The 15,644-nt window shown below is 35.4% G+C and overlaps 1 protein-coding gene across 9 annotated transcripts in view; it reads right to left on the reverse strand.

The window, feature by feature from the left end:
- The window catches only part of NAA16 (N-alpha-acetyltransferase 16, NatA auxiliary subunit), an 82,305-nt gene that overhangs the window by 65,816 nt on the left and 845 nt on the right, over nt 1-15,644 (reverse strand). For 4 of the 9 annotated variants that reach the window (XM_033843871.2, XM_073795253.1, XM_033843869.2 and 1 more), the window contains exons 2-7: nt 12,503-12,587; nt 10,800-10,900; nt 9,951-9,978; nt 9,222-9,379; nt 6,285-6,419; nt 514-667 (exon numbers count right to left, since the gene is read on the reverse strand). In XM_033843871.2, the coding sequence (XP_033699762.1) occupies nt 514-667; nt 6,285-6,419; nt 9,222-9,379; nt 9,951-9,978; nt 10,800-10,900; nt 12,503-12,587 (661 nt within the window). Of the gene's footprint in view, nt 1-513; nt 668-2,159; nt 2,191-6,284; nt 6,420-9,221; nt 9,380-9,950; nt 9,979-10,795; nt 10,901-12,502; nt 12,588-15,644 lie in introns of those variants that run through there. The other 5 variants (XM_019936464.3, XM_033843870.2, XM_073795254.1 and 2 more) reach the window with 5 other exon arrangements.

Genomic DNA, 15,644 nt, shown 5'->3' on the forward strand with positions numbered 1-15,644 from the left:
ACATTCTTAACAAACTATTTCTCAGAATCCTGTCTTCTTAGTTAGCCCATAATGAAAATAAATGAATCTTGCTTTCACGAGGATCCCAAGTGTCATTTACTCTTCTCATTTTACTATATATGGAGATAAATACTGGGGGAGGGGGTTGAATATGAAGGCAGTATAACATACTGCTTAAGAAAATGGAATCTGGAGTCAAAATCTCTGCACTCAAATCCAGCACTACCCAGATTACTTAGCTGTGTGACTCTGGGCAAGTCACTTACCTCTCTGTTCCTCAGTTCCTGATCTCTAAAATGGATGTAACAACTACATCATAGGGTTGTTATGAAGATTACATTAATTTTATTATTAAACCATTACATTAATTAATAATGGCTTAATAATAAAGTGTTGAGAACATTGCCTGATATATAGTAAGTCTCATTTAAGTGTTCGGACATAATAAAGTATATAGGTTTTATTCTTTTCTTTAACTGAAGCCAATAAAAAAGAAAAAGCAGTTCAACTTACCTTTAATTTCTTCCACCAAAAGTTTATCACATATCTGTTTCTCATAAGTTTCTATATGTTCCAAAGATTCCTGAAATAGATCTGCCTCCCTCATCACTTGATTCTGGTACAGTATCAGTTCACTATATTCATAGTCTATTTTGTTGGGAGAAACCTGAAAAAAATAACCAAATTATCTTACTTATATAATAATATAAAGCAGTTACAGATCTTTAATTTAATTGCTTTCTCAGGACAGTCATTCACACAGACTTTAAAAAGCAACCCACAAGCAGTTACAAATAGAAGAGTGATTAACAGCAAAGAAGATTAATATATTCTTTAAAACAAAAAAAGGAGTGGGGACTTCTGCCTACAGAAAAGTGAAGAGGTTAGCAAATCCTATTACCAAAGGAAAGTATAGCAATGATTAAAATCCTAAAGAATCTTCCAAAAAAAACTACTAGAACCCATAAAGGAGTTTAGCAAGGTGACAGAATACAAGATCAATATATGAAAATCAATTATACTTCTATATACTAGGAACGAACAACCCAAAAATGAAAGTAAAATAATTTTCACAATAGCATCAAAACAAACAAAACATTCAGGAATAAATTTAAGAAACAAGACCCATATACCAAAGAATACTCAATCTTTTTTTGACTCTATATTTATTTTCCCCAAATTGATCTAAAAATTCAATGCAATCCCTATAAACTCTCAGCAAGCTTTTAGAAACTGATAAGCTGATGCTAAAATTCAAATGGAAATAAAAGGAACCCTGCACGGACAAAAGAATCTTAAAAAGAAAAAGTAGGAAGACCCGTACTTCAAATTTCAAACATCCTCTAAAATTACAGTAATCAAGACAGTGTGGTTGGTATTGGCATAAGGATACACATATAGATCAATGGAACAGAATACAAGGTTCAGAAATTAGCCCTTATAATCTGGTCAACTGATTTTCAACAGATGTGCCAAGACAATTCAACAGGGACAGGTCAGTCTTTACAACAAATGATGGTGGGACACATTTAATATCCATATGCAAAAACAGACACATACTTCATACCATTTACAAAAATTAAATCAAAATGGATCACAGACCTAAATGTGAGCATTAAAACAATAAAAGAAACCTTAGAGGAATAGGAGAAAATCTTTGTGACCCTTTGCATAAAAGAAAAAACAGGTAAATTGGACTTCAACAAAATTATAAACTTTCCTCTTCAAAAGACACCATTAATAACATAAAAATACAAGTTATAGACTAGGAGAAAATATTTGCAAATGATCTACCTGATAAGGAACTTGTATTGAGAATATTCAAGAAACTCTTACAACTCAGCTGTAAGACAAATAACCCAACTAAAAAATGGGCAAAAGAGTTGAACAGACATTTCATCAAAGAAGAAATATAAATGGCTAATAAGAACATGATAAAATGCTCAATAGCATTAGTTGTTAGAAAAATGCAGAGACACAACTAAAACAGATACTACTACATATCCACTAAGATGGCTATCATCAAAAAATTGGACAGTAACAGGTGTGGGGATGGGTAGAAACTGGAATTCTCACACATTGCTAGTAGGAATGTAAAATGGTTCAGCCACGTAGGAAAACAACTGGGCAGTTTATTAAAAAGTTAAATATATACTTACCATATAACCAAGTAATTTCATTCCTAGGTATCTACCCAAAAGAAATAAAAACATATGTCCACACAAAAACTTATGCACAAATGTTCATAGCAGCATTATTCATAACAACTAAAACTAAAAACAATATATATGTCCACCAATTAATGAATGGATAAACAAAGTGTTATCCATAGACTACAGTGTATCCATATAATGAAACAGTATTCAGCATTAAAAGGAATGAACCACTAATACATGCTCTAACACAGGTGAATCTCAAAAGCATTATGAATAAAAGAATTTAGAGAGAAAACGCTGCATTTGATTGCCTTTATTCGAAGTTTCCAAAAAGGGCAAATCTATAGAGACAAAAAGCAGATCAGTGGTTGGCTGGGGATGAGTGGAAACCGACAAATGGGCACAAAAGAACTTTTGGGGGGGTGACGAAACATTCTAAAACTGGACTGTGGTAATGACTACATGACTATAAATTTACAAAAAAAAATCTTTGAGATGTACAACTGACATGGGTAAATTTTATGGCATGTATTATACCTCCAAAAAGCCTTGTATACCTCTTAATTATACTTATTATTACAAAAAATAAGAAAATTCCACACACCTAATTTTAACCATCAAATTGCAATAAGATTGTATTTAAAATGAAAGAGTGTTTATCAAACCCCAGTGAATATGGTACAGTACACCTTCCTATGGTAAGGACTTGATTCCTGGATAAAGACAAAGAACTAGTCTCAATAGAGAATTCTCTAGTTCGCAGTAAAAAGCTAAGAATCTAAGTAAACATGATGAACTTACCACACTCCCTTATGAGAATAAAAATAATAGAGGGTTTAAAAATATATTAACTTATGAAAATAGAACATATGAGATTTCAACAAACTTCTGGGAAACGGAAAGCAAATGAAGAATAAGGGATGAAGTAAAACAGAAGTTAAAGCCTAGAGTAAAGCCTAGAGGAAATCTTTAGGGAGGGTGGCTATCTGCCCTGGAAATCACCAAACAGGGTCAGGATTCTGAAATGACAAGTAAACAGAGGGTGCAGGAATGAGAAATGGGGCTCAAGATTAAGGGATTAACTGAAAGGCTGACCCTGACCCCATTTCCATCAACTCAGCAGCCAAATCCTTGTTTAAAATATTACCCTGTAACCAGGCATCCATCCCACTCAAAGAGTCAAGAGCTCTTCTTCAAAGAAAGCAGACAGCCCCAGAGAACTGGATGCTAAGGTGGGGGCGGAGATATTCACTGCAGCATTATTCACAATAGTCAAGATATGGAAACAACCTAAGTGTCCATCAACAAATGAATGGATAAAGATGTGATATATATATACAACAGAATAATATTCAGCCATGAGAAACAAGGAATTCCTGCCATTTGCTGGCTTAGGACACAAAAGTGTAAGTATATTCCCTAATGTTATAAAGGTTACACTTAAAGAACCAGAAATATTCATATAACTATTATCAGGAGAATGGGGAAGAGACGGTGAGGTGACATAAAAGAACTATTTACTACTCTATTGTAGCAAAAACCGTAGAGAATGCCTAAAATACATATAAAAAAGTTGAACGCGCATTATTTAGACATATGGCGGGCTGTGTTCTTCCATGTCTTCTCTGAACTAGACTCTGGATAGCAAGGCAGGGACAGAAAGGTAGAATAGGGGACTGTTACCATGTGTACTCTGTAATGAGAATTACTGGATAAATGAAAAGTGAAAAAGTTTACCACTGTAGCAGGTAAAATTAGTTTGGCTATCATTCCAAAAAACAATACCTTGCTTTTAGGGTAATGTGTCAAAAGAAGAAGTTTTCATCAAGAAAATACAAAGAGGATGATGTCAGGAAAACCGGCAGAGTACAGAAAGAACTCCAAAACTTCACCTCTCCAAAAGAGCGAGGAAAGAACTGGCAACAACTGTCAGAATCACCTTTTTCAGAACTCTGGAAATTAACCAGAGGCTTACGGCACACCTGGGGAGCATTTACTGAAGAAAACAGCTAGATCTTGGGAAGACCAGTGAGTTTTGTGTCATTTTAACTTGCCCTAATCCTGTCCAGTGCTCTCCAGCTACAGAGTAGCCTTGAAAAATAAGCTTGTCTTCCCAGAGCAGCTTGACAAGCCACCAGTGAGAACAATAAAGCTGGAGCTCTTTCCTCACTCCCAAAGACCTGTAATTAGCTGACCTATCTGTGGGTTCACTGCAAGCCTCCAAGTACAAGCCTACCTCAGAGTTTGCCCAGAGCAAAAAAGCCTTGGGGGGAAGGGAAGGGCCAAAAGTGCTTATTAAAAGTGATTACAGGCATGTGTTTTACCTTTACAGTGCCTGAAAGACGGCTAACGGTCAGGACAAACAACAGACTAAACAAAAACCTGAAAGTAAAAGCTGGGAAATGTGATGTCCACAGGGGCTCTGAAAAGTCACACACACATACAGAGTTACACACACGTTCAAGAAAGACCTGAGAAAGCCCTAAACTCTCACCTCTTGCTGACCTTGAGGCTCTGACCTTTCGCCTTGAGGCGAAAGCTAAGGTAGAGTTGTAAGCTGCCCGGCTGAGTGCTAAAGCATTACACCAGCACACCCACAGAGAAATTTAACAAAACTACAAGTTGGTTCTTTGACAAGATTTACAAAATTGACAAACCTTTAGCTGGAATGACCAAGAAAGAAAAAGAGAAGACTACTAAAATTGAGAATAAAAGGAGGGACATTACCACAAACCCTACAAAAATAAAAAGGATTATAAGGGACTATTATGAAACGTTGTATGCCAACAAATTAGATTACCTAGATGAAATGGACCAATACTTGTATAAGAACTAACACCATCTATCACAAACTCTTTCAAAAGAGGGAACACTTCCCAACTCATGCCATGAGGCCAGACACAGACATCAAAAGAAAAGTACAGATAATATCTCTTATTCCAATATCCCTCACTAATAATCAAAGAAACACAAAAGAATAATGAGGGAATTCCCTGGTGGTCCAGTGGTTAGGACTTGGAACTTTCACTGCTGAGGGCCCAGGTTCAATCGCTGGTCGGGGAACTAAGATCCCACAAGCCGAGCAGCACAGTCAAAAAATAAATAAATAAATAAAAGTTAAAAAAGAAAAATAATGAGATAAACTTCTTCACATCCAGAAGAATGGAAAAAATAATAAAGCTGACATCAAGTGTCAGTAAGGATATAGGCAAACAACAAGCATAAAACCTTGCTAGCGGGCATGTAAATTAGTACAGGTGCTTCAAATTAGTAAAACTAAACACACAGAGCCACAACTCTGCAATTCCAGTTTTAGGTATAAACTGAAGAGGAACTCACAAATGTGGCTAATGAAACAGCAGACAAGAATATTCACTGCAGCACTAATTTTTAATACAGACAAAGTAGAGTAGATTAACTTTAGCTTATTTATATAACAGAACACCAAACAGTAGTTTAAAATGAATAAACTAGTCAACATGTATCAACATAGATATATCTCAAGAAATGTTGAATTTTAAAAACTACATGTCATTCATGTAAAATTTTAAATATACAAAATAATAGTTTGTAACTTTCATGGACTTAAAACATAATGTAAACATGACGAGAAATGATCTATACCAATTTCAGAATAGTGGCTACCTCTAGGGAGGGATGTGGGAAGACTTCAGCTGTTTCTGTAACATTTCTTTAAAAAATAATTAAATCTGGAGCAATTACGGCAAAATGTTAACATCTTTTTAATTTCTCTTGTGATACACAGTGTATTTTTTGTATTTTTCTATTTTACATACATATTAAAATGTATGTTTTAACGTATTTATATAAAATATAAAGCAATATATATTAGAGAAACAATTCCCACAGTCACAAAACTATTTTCATTTTCATGTATTCTTTTCTTTATTCATTTGAATATTGCTGAAATTATAGTATACAAAAATCTTTATATTATTTATTTTGTATTAAGAATTCTTTGTTTTAACTTCTTCCAATTATTTCAAAAATTTTTCAAGTTCTTCCATAGGTCTGAAAGACTAACTCATGCTTGCGGGTGGAGGCAATATAGAAGTTAACTATTTTAGTTTGTGAAGGTAGAAGAAAATGTTAAAATGCAGTTCTTACTTGCTGAGTTTGTCTAAATTCTTCCAATAGTTTTAGTGCCATATCATAATCTTTCAGTAAGTGGTATGCAATAGCATATCCAATCCAGGATGCACGTTGTGTTGGGCGCAACTGAAGAAGCTGATATCTCGTCTCCTTTAAAAAAAAAACAATTCTTTAAAATTTTTTTCACTTTCTTAAGTTTCTCTAAAATATAATTCATCACAGAGTTTTAAGAAAAAATACCTTTAATTCCTTTCTAATGAATTCAATGAACAAACATCTCTGAACAAACAGAAATACTTTTTATGTTCCTGATCTAAACTTAAGTTCCAGAATACCCTGTAATGTAATGTCCTTGGGGTCAATGCTTTTAGGTTGCCCTATAAAATTACCTTTATATAATGAGAATTTCTTCTGGTAACTAAACATCTCAGAAGAGAGACTAAGATAGCTTTTTATGAAACTAGAGTTTACTGTTTATAATATTGTTATATGAAATCACAACATATTTTACATTATTATAATAGGCCCCAGAGATAGGATGCACACAGCCAGGGAAAACACTCAAACATCTGACTGGACTTTTCTAGCAGAAACACCACTGCTGCTACTCTAAGACAGTTCAATATCTACGACATTAGGGAGAAAACACCAGAAATTCCACCATGGCTGCTCCGGAAGAATCAAGATGCCTTCAGACCAGCAGAAAATCTAACCTCCCTACACAGCTCCCACTTCTTCATAGCTCATATCCGCCTCCAACTTTTAGGCAAGTGCAACTTTGCTTGGCCGAACAGGGTCTCGTGAAGAACACTAGCTGCAACGAGTTTTGAAAATGTAATGTTTAGCTTCTGTGACTCTGTTGTTGGAAGGGGTGCCGTCCATCCACGCTACATGCCACAAGGAGAACCATGATCAGATCTTTTTAAAAAAAGATACCTTCAACAAAATAACTTAGACAATATCACTCCTCTACATTCATGTGTAAATGTCTGCTCCTTTTAGGCATATGTCATTAAGCTCTACCACTGTATCATCCTTACTTTCACTGTTGCTTCTCTGTCACTCCCCCACTTCATTAAAGTCTGACTCAGCTTTCATCTCTCTACCAAATTCTGCCATTATTCTGGGCAAATGCAACACTGTGGATACCTATCCAATAACCTATCTTCTTAGATCCACGATTTCCTCATCTACAATGATCTCCACCCCACTTCAGGGACTCACTTCCACCACCACACCCTAGACCTTACTGCCACCCAGAAATCATAAATTCAGATACTCACTCTCGCTACAGCTCCTATGCTGCCAACACTGTCACTCAGTGACCTTCCTGCCCTTGTTCTTGGACACCACCAGTACCTCTAGTTCCTTGAATCCTTCACTTCTAACCACCAGCTCTTTTAACTTCATTTATTTCACTACCCCTCCTAGCAACCAGTCTCTCACCATTACTAATTTCTTTATTTCTAAAGATAACTGATTTTAACTCTCACCAAACTTAGGCTGCTAAGTCCTACTGAAGAAAATTCACACAATCGTGATGAATGGTACCATTATTAAGCTCAGCAGAACCCTTGAAACTTCTGCAAAAATCTATGCAAAGACTTACATGGCAGTAGAAGGACAACAGTAAATGAAAAAAGACTTATCTAAACAGAACTATTAAGAGTTGGTAGCCTCCTTCACATGAGAAAGTGAGATAATTCCATTTTGGACATACTGAATTTAGGAAACTAAGTGGAGTAAGCACATGGAGATGCCCAGCAGAGTTGAAGGTAACAGTGTGAAAAGGCCTGGGACTACATTTATGGCAATCCTCACAATATTTTGTATTTTCTAAACCATAATGAAGAAAGCTAATTAATCTCCACATTTAGATTTTAATTATAAAAGCTCTGTTTACCAAATCTGTAAATATCAAGCCCACAAAGAATATAGTACAGCATTAGCACATAGGCGATATTCTAGCTTTTCAAAAAGCATTAAATGAGGGACCTCCCTGGTGGTGCAGTGGTTAAGAATCTGCTTGCCAATGCAAAGGACATGGGTTCAAACCCTGGTCCAGGAATATCGACACGTCACGGATCAACTAAGCCCACGAGCCACCCACAACTACTGAGCCTGTGCACCACAGCTACTGAAGCTCGCGTGCTCTAGGGACTGCATGCCACAACTACTGAGCCCACGTGCTACAACTACTGAAGCCCGCGTGCCACAACTACTGAAGCCCACGTGCCTAGAGCCCATGCTCCACAACAAGGGAAGCCACCGCAATGAGAAGCCCGCGCACCGCAACAAAGAGTAGCCCCCGCTTGCCACAACTAGAAAAAGCCCACACAAAGCAACGAAGACCCAACACAGCCAAAACAATTTTTTTAATTAAATAAAATAAGTAAAAAACCATAAAATGAATAAACTAGTTATCCTTTTTTGATGATCAAGTATGCACTTCCAGGGACTTCCCTGGTGGCACAGTGGTTAAGAATCCGCCTGCCAATTCAGGGGACACGGGTTCAATCCTTGGTCTAGGAAGATCCCACATGTCGCAAAGCAACCAAGCCAGTGTGCTACAACTACTGAGCCCACGCACCACGACTACTGAAACCCACGCACTTAGAACCCATGTTCCACAAGAGAAGCCACCGCGATGAGAAGCCTGCACACCGCCAATGAAGAGAAGCCCCTGCTCGTCGCAACTAGAGAAAGCCTGCACACAGCAATGAAGACCCAATGCAGCCAAGAATAAATAAATAAATAAATTTTTTTAAAAAGTATGCAGTTCCACTAATATTATTGGAGGGAAGATCCAAAGTGACTTTTCCCTTCTACTACAGACTGTAATGAACAATCAAGTCTACATGATCTCGTCTTAAGTTCACCTCATTCTGAATTCACATGCTTTTAAATTATATCTATTATAAAAACATGTACATTTAAGACTAAAGTACTTACTCGATAACCTTCAAGGTCTCTCATTTGGATCTGTAACAGAGAGAGATCCCTCAAAATTTGCAGATTATCTTTATCTAATTTGAGGGCATTTCGGTAACACTTAATAGCTTCATCATACTTCTTATCAGAACGCTGCAAGAGTCCATATACATGCCAACCTATTAAGTTAAGGAAACAGACATTCACAGCTACTAGAATATACTATGCTACATGTCTAATAGAAAGCTTACCTTAGCAAAATGGTATTTTGTTTGGGACTTACTTCAGAATGATCTGGCCTCAGAGGGAGGGGGATAGTAAGCAGGTGACAAAATATGAAACCAGATCAGCCTTGATTGACAACTGTTAAATTATTGAAGCTAGGTGATAGGCGGATAGGGGTGCATTATTCTATTCTACTTTTGTACACGTCTGAAATTTTCCATAATATATTTTTAAGTAACCTTAGAAAATTATTGGTAAAAATTCTTCACGTTGCCTATCCCCTCACTTTCCTATGCCAGCACCTCAACACTCACTTATTCTCAAACACTATGTATGGAAACAGAGTATGTATTATATAAAAATTGCAATTATCTTTTAAAACAAGTATATATTCAATCAATTATAAAACAACATGTAACCATCAATTAATTCACTAGTGATATTAAAGACCACAAAAATTAAGTCTTTATTTAATGTAAAGTCAAGTCTTAGGATATCTTGGAGCCAAAAAACCATCATACTTACATGCCCTCTCTTCGCTCTGGGGTAAGCACTGGGATAAAGAAATAAGTATTTAGTATTTTGAGAGAACCCTAAGCTAAATATGTAAAAACACCACTAAGACTACGTTCAATACTGGCCAATAGCTAGATGATTTAAATGTTAAAAATTAAGGTACAAGGGTAATATGTGAAAAGGTTGTAAGTATATAAATAGGTAAAACAGAGATTAAAACAATTTCAACGATCCATTCCTAAAGAATATTTTTGTTTTTTTAACAAACTGGGATACTAGTCAATGAAAAATACGATTGTTAAGTACCCAGTGAAGTAACGGCTAAGTCCCTGTGCAACAGAAACCAAGCTGAAAATCAACATAATATTTAATACTAAATAAAATCTATTTTACATCAAGTTGCTTCTGAATTTTTCTCCTAAACTTTCTAAAGGAAAGTTTAAGGAACTTTTAAGGAACACAAGTTTTACTATACAGGTAAGTCATTATTTGGAATGAGGAAAGTATCACTCAGTTTATGGATATATAGGAAAAAAATGGGTTTTAAATCACATATAATTATTAGTTACTATTCTCTCACACTAGGCACAACTGCAGTAAATATACAGTGCATAGTAATTCTCTTTAAAATACTCTAATAAACAAAAAAATAAGTAGGGAACAGATGAAACTAATATTAAAAATGTTGATAATTATTGAAACTTGATAATGGGTACATAAAGTTCATTACATCCACTCTTCCATATAGTTTAAAATTTTTTCATAGTGAAGTTTTTTTAATTTGAGCTAGAAAAAACTCACAAATGGAAAATACATAAATGAAATTAAACTATTCAACTACTGCAAAAGGATACAGACATGACTCTTGACATCATTACGAAGTCCTTTACGAACAAATTCATACGCCTCTTCTTTTTTTCCTAAACAGTTCAATGTTAATCCTTTCATAGCCAAAGTCTCTGAAAAATATTTTTAACCTCTATTTACACAGGAAAAATTCAAATTATTCTCTTAGCACTATTTTAATATCTGAGCTCTACCAATACTTACATTATTCATCCTTTTAATTCTATAGTTAGAAGAATTTCTCTCCAAATAAAAAAAGTAAAAGTATATTTATGTATCTGCTTAAAGCTTAGCCCAAGTCCTTCTCTGAAATTCCTCAGGCTGGGACTGAGTTGGTAAAATGCTTTCTGTCTTTCTGAAGACTCTATAAAGGAGGTTAAGATTATTCTGCTGAAAAAAGGTAACACAGCAGGGTCCTGAGTCCTGTTGAGTTAAGTCTACCGCAACAGACCTCAGCTTTCACCTGAGATCAAGCCTACTAAGAATCAAATCATCTGATTTATACCCCACAAAATCATTCAATCTACCTTAAAGAGATGTACAGAATTTAAAAATCACCTTACTCAGTATTGGAACAGGCTTCATTTTTGGCTGCAAGTTTATTCCAATGAATCCCACTTAGGCTAATTAACATCAGTTTGCATTTGAAGAGCACGAGTGGCAACCCAAGAATATGTTGAAGGCAACCCAAGAATATGTTGAAGGTAGTTAATCAAAGATTGTTTAGAATGAAATGATTCTCTGAATAATCCACAACAAGGGAATTAGACAAGAACAATGGTTTTCAAACTGATCTCTATGGACTATGGTTTTCAGAACGGGTGATCCAGCAGTCCAGGCCCCTATGACCAAACATCTTATTTTTTTATCTGTTTTTACATAATGAATTTCCCCACAAGCTCCCCTTTGGATAAGGGTTCCACTGCTAAACAGCTTGAAAACAAGCTTTAATTTCTAAAATTCTATGAAACTACTTCTTTCCATTTCCTTCAAAGAATGTTTTAAGTGTTATTAGAAAGCCGAGTAGGGTCAGTCTATTTTCCCAAAAAGATGGTCTCAATAATTACTCAAGTCTAATATTCAGAAATCCCAATCAGCTTGCTCTGCTACAGGACCATAATTTACATGTCTAACCTGATCCATCCTTTTACCAAACACTGGTAACCAGTGAAAAAGGATGAGACAAGCAAATACAGACTTACTAACATCAGTGCTAGAAAAACAACCCAAGATAACACAATGGTAAATCAGTAGTATCTTATTTACATATGAAGGTTAGCAGATAGATTAAAAAAAAATACATCTACCAAAAAATAAAATGCATTTGATTGTATCTTCATACTACTTTGGTGTTGCAAATATTGTTCTAATTTTACACACGAGAAATCAAGGGATAAACTTAAATTCTGTTCAAAGTAACAAATGAAATCAGGTCTATAAAAATACAGGTATATATGCCAATTACTCACCAATATATCAACCAATCATTTCTCATCTAAAAGTAAAGACTGTAAATACACCTAAGCATAAAAGAAGTAATCTAGAATAAGAATGATATGAGGCATATCTGAAAACGTTAAACATTTATGCACTCTAATAGAGAACTACAAGGCCATGGAATCTGGGAAGTATTCTTCCCTCACAGTTGGGAATCCTATCCATCTGGTTTTAGAATTAGATTTCCCCAAAGTAATCTCTCATAGGTGAGATAATACCTCCATGTTCAGCAAATTTTGGATTTGAAAGAATCAACTTGCAAAACTTGAGGCCATTTTTGTATTGCTTCTGTTCATAACATTTCTGTAAAGAAATATGAACAAAAATTATTATATAAAATGAATACACATGTAGCAACTTTTCATTCCATTATATAAATTCTAAATTCAAGATCCAAAATTAGGTCTAAAACATATGTGATGGAAAGGTTTTGTATCAATTCGTATCAGTTATAACATGAAGTTTACCTCTGTAACCTACTCCTTGCCAAACTATTCTGGTATCTGAGTATTTTTACTTTTATAGAAGATAAAGAAAAAAACACCTTAATTGTCAACCAACACACTGCTACAGCTTTCTTTTATTCAAAATCCAAAAGCAAAAACATATGTGATAACACAGAAAAATACTAGAAACTGCATTAAAAGTCTTTGCTACTTCAAGAATGGAACCAAGGCATACACACAAAAAAATACTGCTATTTACTGAGCAACTACCACGTGTCTGTACAAAACTTGCTATAACTCAAAACAACTCCTTAAGGTAGGTGTCATGACCTCCACCTTACAGATGTAGAAACTGAAATTTAAAAGTCCATTAGATTAATTTACAAGTGGTTCAGCTTAGTTGCAAACTCTCCTCTGACTCCAAGACTATGGTCTTTCCATCACTTGTAGTCTAAACAAGTGTAAGCAAATCTCTTACACTTGTATTAGACTAGGTTTATTTAGGAATAAACCCTCTTTATTCCTCAATGCCACCAGCCAGGCTAAGTAATCACGCCTGCCCTCCACAGCCATCAACCACCAGAACACCGCATCTTTAACTCAATCTTTCACTTACGTGGTTACGGGTTTTCTTTTTAGTACTCAGCGTGCCAAGCTCATCCTCACCTCAGGGCCTCTGCACTTGTGTTCCTTCCACCCCCTGCAATGTTGTTCCTCCCCACATCTTCCCATGGCTGATTCCCTACGATCAAGTTTTACATATCATCTACCTGACAACTCTAACAGTGCCAGCCTCTTACAGCACCCCCCAAAACACTCTATCATATTACTCTATTTTCTACACAGTGCTATCATTTCCTGACATTCTTACTCATTTTTGTACTTATTTAGTGTCTATCTTCCCCACCATACTGTAGGCTCCTGAGAACAGGGATCTTGCCTACTTTAAACACTGCTGCATCCTCAGGTTCTAGACAAATAAGAACTGCTCAATACATAGTCAATATATACATTCAAGTTCAAAGCAAAACAGTACCAGCCAAGGAGGAGGAAGAGATTAATTCTTACCAACAGGGGTGGGATATGGAGAGGAGAATTAGAAAAGTATTCATAGAAAAACATCTTTATATTAAGGCTTCTTGATTGCCTATGGGGAAGAGAACTTAGTGGCTGGGAAAGAGGATTGGAAAACCTGAATTTTGAACCATGCGAATATATTACGTATTCCAAAAATATTTAAAAAAAAAAACAAACCAAAAAACAAGCAGAAGGAACTACTGGGGAAGAGGAAAAGAAGAGAAATATTATTTTTTTTCTGCCTTACCAAGTGATCTGGAAGTAATAATATCATACTACCAATAACAGTAATAGTAATAGTTAACACTTATTGGAAGCACTTACTATGTGTCTGGCACTGTTCTCATTTATTCCTTACTTAAATACCAGGAAAGCCTATGAGATGCACGTTATCTACATTTTAGATGGAGAGACTGAGGCACAGTTACTGAGTTTACACAGCCAGTAAGTGTCAGAGCCACAATTCAAGCCCAGGTGGTCATCTCCAGTATCCGAGTACTCAGGTTAAAGAAAAGTCTTAAGTTCAGTAAGGAATATCTACTTAGTAGAAAAGATAGACTCTAGTTTCAACTTTGCTACTAACCAGACCAAGAACCTTAGATACTTAGTCATTTACCATCCCTGGGTTTGATTGTCTCATTTGTAAAAGAGGGTCTGCAATAGCTCCAAAATTCAACAAAACATAACGCTAACAGCCAATCTGGGGAATAAGATAGGCAGGTACAAGCCATGCAGAACATGTGATAAGCAACCTGGTGAATTTGGTATGGGTGTCTTTCAGTAAAATGATAATTTTTAAAGAATTACTGTTGGTGGCAAAGCATTTTGGTCCACCAACCAAACTTTAAAGAATAATTTTATTATAGACTTCTGTTTGCTATGGAATTTGTCATAGTAAAACTTTACCCACACTTATTGCAATTTGAGACAATCAAATCATTCACTTTTGCAGTATCCTCCTAAATTCATGTAACGTTATAATAAGCATTACATACCCAGATAAAAAATGTTTAGCACTTCCCAATTTATTTGGGGATAAAATTAACTCTGCAGTGGTCTTTACATTTTTTTATAACTAGAGTAATAATAAATCATATAATTGTTTTTCATTATGCTACTGATAACACGATTTGAACTAGAAAATATCCATACAGAGAGAAAATAAGTGTCTGTCATCTTTTAGGTATAATACCAAATGTCCTAAAATCCAACAATTTATAGATAATTTTTCATTAACATGTTTCAGTTCCCTTAGACCAAAAAAATAACAACAAAACACCCCACCCAAAAGGGGCAAAAAAGTTCACTTCTCCAATTCCACACTGCGAAAAATACAAGGGTATGAGAAAAATGAAAGTAAAATAAAGAAAAAATATATGCAAAGTCGAATGAAGCAATCTGCCACAATGCTTTAATTAGATTTATGTTTTTACACTCGTTTCTCATCATTTGCGCAACACTAAGCACCATATAAAATTAAGACAAAATTTTCATCCCATTTACTATGTAGCTTTTGTAACATTCTGAAGACTAAGTGTGACGTTTCTATTTGGCTTGAAACAGAACGGCTACTATGATTTTTTTTATCTGCAATTGCTTATACTTTATTTTATATATAATAAAGGTAAGCAACAGCTAATGGTCATATAACCAACACAAGCTCTGATTAATAAATTCACCCTTAAAATCTAAACGCTGGTTTTCAGATGAAAGACAATCAGTCTCCAGTGTCTACTGAGAAAAGCAAAGGCATGTTGCCCCTCCTCCCTGGAAAACCATTAAGGTACCAGGACGGTGACATATAACCCACAGAAAACTCCCCTCTCCACCCGGCAGC

This window comes from Tursiops truncatus, chromosome 18, assembly GCF_011762595.2.
Source record: "Tursiops truncatus isolate mTurTru1 chromosome 18, mTurTru1.mat.Y, whole genome shotgun sequence".
Taxonomy (NCBI): Eukaryota; Metazoa; Chordata; class Mammalia; order Artiodactyla; family Delphinidae; genus Tursiops; species Tursiops truncatus.